Genomic DNA, 7,184 nt, shown 5'->3' with positions numbered 1-7,184 from the left:
AGAAAGCAAATGCGGTGCAAACCATGCCAGGCACGAGGTGCTGCCCACCCCCATGCTGCCCCCCAGGCTGGACCGAGGTGGGGGCAAGCTGGGCACAGCCCCTAGGGGCTCAACCCCTTCTCCAGGCACCCGTTTATGTTTACCCCTGGTCCCTACCAGCAACCGGGCAGCCCCTGTGGGCAGCCTGGGCAGTTTGCCGTCCGGCGTGTGAATGCCCCATTCAGGGCTGTGCAAAATGCATTGGTTCTGGCACATTAGCGGACAGCTGGGATCCTTCCCGGGCACGCCGGCTGCCGGGACCGGCAGGTTTCACACCTGCCAGTGAACTGTCTGCCTTTGCCCGCCGTGCCGGAGCTGGGGGGTCGTCCCAGCAGAGAGGGCAGCAGTGCTGGGGATGGAGGTCCCAAGCATGCCGGTGGGGCTGGGCTCCCCCCAGCAGCCCTGCGAGGGGCTGTGATGAGGATGGGGCTCCAGGACAGCTCTGCAGGCCACTGGGGTCCCCAGCACATGCAATGCAGGGCAGGCGCTGCAGCCACGGCTGAGCCAAGCCCCGCAAGGGCAGCCACAAGCTGCATCCCTTGAGAGCCCAGATCCCAGCACCATCCATCGCAGCAGCAGGTAGGACCGAGGGACCCCCTTTCCAGCTGCCCCAGGCCCGGATCCTGCCCCACATCGCCTGCCAGCCCCCCTCCCCTCGGGTTGGTTTGGGGCAGGCTGTGGCAGAGAGCCGGCTTGCAGGCTGGGGGGCTGCGAACGCAGCTGGGAGCTGGAGGAGGAAACAAGATCCTGGGGCTAACGGCCGGCAAAGCCCGGCCCTAGATGAAACCCTAGACCCGGGGAGCGGGCTGGCAGGGGGGGGGGAGGCAGCTGCAGCCCCCCCCTGCCCACGCTCCCGGCAGAGCTGGGCACCGCAGGGCAAGGGGGAGGGCAAAGCAGGCATGGGAGAGCATGGCATGGAGCCCTCCTGATTTGTGCTCCCAGTGGTGTGGGGGCTCCGGGGAGGCATCACAGAGCCTGTAACTCACTTCCATCCAGAGTCTCGGGGCTGGCCCATGCAGGGGGGGTGCGGGGGGTCCCCAGCACGCAGGGCCGGGCCCCAGAGTGCTTTCCCAGCCTGGGAGCCCGCGGCAGTTGGGGGATCGGTTTCAGGGCAATGCTGGTAGCGGAGTTCACGGTGGCTTAGCGCAGCAGTGGCTAATGGGGAACAGATGCGAGGGTGCTTTGTGCTGGAGCGGGCCTGGAGGCGCGGGAGCGGGGACATCGCTTCCTGCACCTGTGGCACTGCCTCCATGTCCCCCGGGAGCGCTCGCAGGCCCCCATGCCGGCTGGGGCGAGAAGGCAGTGAAGAGGCAGCCCCCAACCTGCCTTCCCAGCTCAGCCAGGCCCTTCGCCTCCCAGTAGCGGCTGAAAAACTGCGCCTGGGTCTATTCCAAAAAAATAATTTATCAGGTCAATATTTCACGTACATAAATATTCATCTCTATGTACAGAGGCAGTGAGAGCCCGGCAGGTAGCGGGGCTCCTGCCCAGAGATACTTCCACCAAAGCACTGGCCAAAGCCTGGCTCCCTGGGCGATGCCATGGGCATCCTGGGCAGTGCCTGCCCCGGAGAGGCTCTAGCTCCTGCTGCCCTGCAATACCAGGCAGGTCTCAACCAGGACTGAAGGCTCGGTGCCAAAACAGAGCCCGGAGAGAGGGACACCCTGCCCCAGCGCTGCGGCTCAGGGCCCTGCCTGCCCACTGCTCACACCAGGCAAAGCAAGGAACCTGCGAGAACCCAGACCCGCTTCCTGCAAAAGCGGAGGTGGCCTTGGCATCACCCTTCCCTACCCGCCCTTAAGTCCTCACGCTGGGGTAGGAGAAGAGGCGAGGAGCCAGCGGCAGCGGGTCATGGGTGAAGACAGAGTCGTCAGAGGAACAGGAGCTGGCGGTGTCCTCGCAGGAGGGCGAGTACTGCTCGAAGGGCATGGAGAGGTCCAAGTACTGAAGGAAGAGACAGTGCTGTCAGTGCCAGTGCTGTCAGCACCAGCGCCACCAGGCCCACTGCCTGGTGGACCCCCCACCGCTCACCTCCTCCGAAACAGCTGCCAGGATCTTGTCCAGTCCCTCCACGAGCTGCTTGAAGGTGGGACGCTGTGAGGGCACAGCGTGCCAGCACTCCCGCATCAGCATGTACCTGGGGGGGGGAAAAGGAGGCATTAGCAGGGTCTCACTGTGCCCCCTGCCCGACCCACCTGGCCGGTACTCACAGCTCGTGGGTGCAGTTGGACGGCCGGTCCATGCGGTGCCCCTCCTTCAACAGCTTGAAGAGCTCTTCGACAGGGATGCCGGGGTAGGGGGAGCCCCCCAGCGTGAAGATCTCCCACATCAGGATCCCAAAGGACCACCTGGCATCACATGTGGCAAAGGGGGTCAGGCACATCCCAGGACCCTTTCTGGGCAGGTGGGGCCTTGGCTTACCCCACCGCACCCTGTGGTGCCGTGGGAGAAGGTGGCATCACCGCTGGGGTAGATGTGCCCTGCTGCTGCTGTCCCCATGGCACAGCCCATCCTACTCGTGCAGACTCTCCAGTTTGTGCATAACCCCACGACGCTGCCTTGTCCCACACCCCACAGAACCCTCAGCCCCCAGCAGCCCCAGCACTCACACATCGCTCTGGTGGGTGTAGACGCGGTCAAACAGGGCCTCGGGTGCCATCCACTTCACCGGCAGGCGGCCCTGTGGGAGCAAACCCCCTGCTCAGCCCCAACTGGAGATCCCCATCCTGCCACCATCCCCCCTCCCAGTCCCCCCACTCACATTGCTGGTTTTCTTGTAGTAGTCGATGTCGTGGACGTCCCTGGCCAAGCCAAAGTCGGCGATTTTCATCACGCTCTCTGCCGTGACCAGCACATTGCGGGCAGCCAGGTCACGGTGGATGCACTGCCCAAGGGGAGCATCACCCGCAAGGGGTGTGAGATGGTGGCTCCAGCTCCACATGTCCCTTCCCCACACCCAGAGCCACCGCTCCCCTCCCACATACGCCCCAGCACCGCCAGTCCCCTGGCACCTCTATAGTGGTGGGGTCACCCCCGCACCGGGCTGGCCATAGTGACAGGCACAATGGCGGGGGACACACCCAGGGTCAGGCTTTAAGCCCCACATTTTTGGGGAGACACTGCCCTGAGCTTTGCTGGATGTGGCCGGGAGGTTCTGGACAGCTCAAGGGAAGGGGCTAGGTTCCCTCTTCACGGGAACAGTGGGTTCAGCAGGGACACACAGCTCCTCATCACCGCCATGCCACCCCCCAGGCTGTGCTGAGCACAGGCAGCCTGTGCAGGCTGTGCCAGCCCTACCCGTTTGGACTCCAGGTACTCCATGCCACGGGCCACCTGGTAGACGCAGGAGACCAGGTCCTTGAAGGAGAGCTGCTCCTCGGGCATCGCCGCCACGTCAAAAGCATAGTCGGGTGTCGGGGGGCGGCGGGCACGGAGGTACTCGCGCAGGTTGCCCTTCGCAGCAAACTCCACAATCACGTACAGCGGCCCTGGGAAGGGTGTTTGCTCCACTCAGCCCCTGCCCTGTCCCACCCCAGTGTCCCCCCTGCCACTGTCCCCAACAGCCCCTCCATGCCCTGCTCCCGCTCCAGGCCCATGTCCTGCCTGATCCCCACCTGCACACCCCCCTCACCGTCCTGTGTGCAGACTCCCAGGAGGTTGATGATGTTTTTGTGCTTGTCCATGAGTTTCATCATCTCCATCTCGGATATGAGGTCAGCCAGGTCCTTGTCGGTGGCGTTGTCTGGGGAAGGAGGGCCACGTCACCGTGCCAGCTGGGGTGGCACCGCAGCCTGGCACCGATGCCACCTCTCTGCCTGGGACACTGGCAGGGGAGCCATTACCTTTCAGCATTTTGACAGCTACAGTGACAGCTCTGTCCGGCTGGTCTCTGTCGATGCCGTAAGCCTCTGCCCGCACCACCTGGCCAAAGCAGCCTTCCCCCAGGGGCTTGCCCAGCACCAGCCTGGCAAGGACAGGCAGAACTGTGAGGGACCGCAGGGATGGCCCCGCTCCCTGCCACCGCACAGCCGGACCTTGAGGAGCAGAGGTGGCATGGCTGCCCCTCTCTGGTCCAAGCTGAGTCCCAGCACCCAGGGTACGGTGGTGCTGAGGTGTCTGGTGATGGCTGGAGACCTCCCCATCCGTCACCCGCATGCTGCTGTCCCCAGGGTGGCTGAGAACAGCCCCCAGACCCAGACCTGCCCCACGCTGCCCAGCACCGTACTTGTCTCGGGGGAACTCCCACTTGGCATCGAGGGGCAGGTCCAACTCCATGACCCCAGCCAGCATCGGGGCGCAGCTGGAGGAGAGACGAGTGACGCGCATCAGGGACGTGCTGGACTTTCCAGAGGAGCTGGAGTCCAGGGAGAACTGCGGAGAGAGCCCAGGGGACATCAGCCATCCCATCCAGTGCTCTGGGGTCAAAGAGACCCAATGGTGCTGCAGAGAGACCCCCACTCGGAGCAACAGGACGAGGGAGCCGCAGGAGGCAGTGGGGAGGGAGGGCAGCCCCAAGGCTGGCATCAGGGTAAGGTGTGAGGGCTATAGGTGGCACTAGAGGAGCCAACTGATCACCAAGGTCCCCCCGCACTCCCAGGACTCCAGCTTGGCACCCACCTGTCGGATAAGCGGGAATTTGGAGAGCTTGTGGACCGCCATGGGTTCCAGGGGCTGCTTGCTCGACTGAGTCTGCATCCTGCACAGGACCACGATGATGATGGCCATGGCCACAGCAAGCGAGCCCGAGGTATAGATGATGATGTCCGTGTACTTGGCCTCAGGGGCTTCAGCTTCCCGCACCAGCTCCTCTTCTGGAGAGAGCAAATGAGTCAGCCTGAGCAATGGTCCCTGTGTGCCGGTGGTCCCAGCTCACACCCCAGGACCCCCACCCTTACCCGGCAGCACGGTGAGCCAGGCAGACTGGTAGGAGAGGCCGATAGAGTTCCCCGCCAGGCAGGTGTACTCGCCAGCATCCTCCACAGAGACATTGCGCAGGTACAGCACCTCCACCTCGGAGCTGTTGATGTCTGCAGTCTGCCAGGGAGAGGGATGGATGGTCAGCATCCCCTTTCCTCCTTAGGGGGCTCTGTGCACCCCCTGTCACCACTCTGAGGTGGGCGTCTGGGACCCAGGCGCTTCTAGCCCCTGTTACCTTGAGCACTTGCACATAGGGGACCCCATCGGGACCATAGCTGCTGCCGTTCACCTCGATGTGCTTCAGCCACTGGATGTGGGGCTGGGCATCACTGTAGACCTTGCAGAAGAACTCCACGTCGCTGCCCACCAGGGCCGTGGTGTTGGCGGGCAGCCCAGCCTGCAAGATGGGTCTGTGGGGGGACCTCTCTGTGCAGAGGAGAGCAGAGCACTGTCACCAAGACTGTGGCCCAGTGCACAGGCTCCTTTCTCCCTCCCTCTCCACCCACCATGAAGCCACGGAGAGCCCTTCTCCAGCCCTACAGCAGACCAGTGCGACCTGAACCTGGTCTCCATCCCCACATCCCTTGGGTGGAAGGGACATGTGGGCTGCGCCAGTGGAGAGGACATGAACAGAGGCATCTCTGCCTCCTGCCCCATGACCCCAACCCCTCTGCCAGGCTGTGGGGAGCAGGGGGGAGCCAGGACCAGCGCTGTGCCGAGGAGCCCTCACCCAGCACGTCCAGGAGGTAGCTGTAGTGGATGCTGCCAAACCTGTTCTCCACCAGGCAGGTGTAGTTGCCGCGGTCAGAGGGCACCACACTCTCCATCACTAGGCTCCAGTGCTGGTGCCGGAGCTGCAGAGGGAGCAGAAAAGGCAGTGAGGTGTGATGGGGGGGGCAGATCCCGGGAGGGGAAGTTGCAGCGGGGGGACCTGGCCCTTACCCGGATGCCCCCGATGCGGTGCTCCCCCCGGAACTCACGCCCATTCTTGAACCAGCGGATGCTGGGGCTCGGGCTGCCCGAAGCTGGGCAGCGAAACTTCACCGTGTTCCCCGCGGGGACCGCATACAGCTTCTTGTCCATCCGGTGTGGATGAGTCCAGTAAGGAGCTGGGGAGATGTGGGATGTACAGTGGGAGGGGGACAAGGGCCAGCATGGAGGCTGGTGGAGCTGCTCGCAGCTGCTCGTGCTGTGAGCGGGAGGCAGCAGTTGCCCACACTCCTCGACCTGCCCCAGCTGTCCACTCTTGACCAGGGTGGCACTGACCTCTGTGCACGTAGACGGGCTCCTCATTTCGGTCTCCATGGGGACCATCCCCATCACTGTCTTCATCATCATCACCCGATGCCAGTGAGTCTGCAAAGGAAAATGGGTTGAGAGGGAGATCCCTGCCTGCAGGGACAGGCAGGCAGTGCCTGCCTTGCTGCCCCAGGGTGGGAGCTGGGTGCTGCCAGGGCTCCTACCCACGACGGAGATGGTGAAATTGCGCAGGATCTCCCCAGTTCCCCGCGCCCGGCACACATAGAGCCCTGAGTCCTCATAGGCAACCTCAGAGATCTCCAGCAGGCTCTGCCGGAGACGGACACGACCCCCTGGGATGAGTGGCCGGGACTCCTTGTACCAGACCACACTGGCACCGCTCTGGTTGGTGTCACAGTACAGCTTCAATGCGTTGCCTGGGTCCAGCAGGAGATGTTCCTCTTCTGACTCCAGCAGTGGGCTCTCAAACAGCTCTGAAGAGAAGCCATGAGTGCCCAGCCCCACGCTCACCCCTGCCTGATGGCAGGACACTACCATTCGCCCACGCCAGTGAGGAGAGCATGTGGTGCCCAGCTCTGCCGCCCCAGAGGCGGGCGCGGGATGGACTCTGCCCTGGAGCGCAGGGACACGGCTTCCCAACAGCTTGTCCCCGTCCAAGGCCACACATGCCACCGTCCTTCCGCTGGGGCCACTCCCAGCAGCGCAGGGTGGCCCAGCCTGTCCTGCCTCACTGAACGCAGCACCAAACAAGAGCACCAAACCCTCCCGGCCACCCGCTATCAGACCTTCACGTGCCCCAGGCATGGCCCTGGTTGGCCCTGGTGATGCCCAGACTGGGCAGCAGTGCCCTGTCTGATGATGGCCGGCAGCAGATATGTGCACATGGACGGCAGAAACAACCCAACCGCCAGCTCAGCAATACCCAACACAGCCCGACTGCTTGGGGGGGGGGGCGGGGGGACGCCATG

At 63.9% G+C, this 7,184-nt stretch overlaps 1 protein-coding gene across 1 annotated transcript; it reads right to left on the bottom strand.

The window, feature by feature from the left end:
* Positions 1-1,836: 1,836 nt before the first annotated feature.
* FGFR4 (fibroblast growth factor receptor 4) lies at positions 1,837-6,753 on the bottom strand. Its single transcript, XM_009893681.1, has 16 exons — positions 6,420-6,753; positions 6,223-6,312; positions 5,899-6,065; positions 5,687-5,810; positions 5,192-5,382; positions 4,935-5,073; positions 4,657-4,850; positions 4,265-4,410; positions 3,882-4,003; positions 3,671-3,781; positions 3,337-3,527; positions 2,801-2,923; positions 2,649-2,719; positions 2,250-2,387; positions 2,071-2,176; positions 1,837-1,983 (listed from the first exon to the last, which is right to left on the bottom strand). The coding sequence occupies exons 1-16, from the start codon at positions 6,751-6,753 to the stop codon at positions 1,837-1,839; spliced, it is 2,394 nt and encodes a 797-aa protein (XP_009891983.1).
* Between the last annotated feature and the right edge of the window lie 431 nt (positions 6,754-7,184).

Source organism: Charadrius vociferus, unplaced genomic scaffold (genome assembly GCF_000708025.1).
Source record: "Charadrius vociferus isolate BGI_N301 unplaced genomic scaffold, ASM70802v2 scaffold1041, whole genome shotgun sequence".
Classification (NCBI taxonomy): Eukaryota; Metazoa; Chordata; class Aves; order Charadriiformes; family Charadriidae; genus Charadrius; species Charadrius vociferus.
Note: the sequence above shows the minus strand (reverse complement) of the source record. Positions and strands in the feature narration are given on the sequence as shown.

Excerpts from the sequence above, each read along its gene's own strand:
- FGFR4 (XM_009893681.1), bottom strand. The coding sequence starts at position 6,753 with ATGGTAGTGTCCTGCCATCAGGCAGGGGTGAGCGTGGGGCTGGGCACT. Across the intron at positions 6,313-6,419 it reads TTTCACCATCTCCGTCGTGG|ACTCACTGGCATCGGGTGAT; the intron begins GTAGGAGCCCTG and ends TTTCCTTTGCAG. Across the intron at positions 5,811-5,898 it reads ACCGCATCGGGGGCATCCGG|CTCCGGCACCAGCACTGGAG; the intron begins GTAAGGGCCAGG and ends CTCCCTCTGCAG.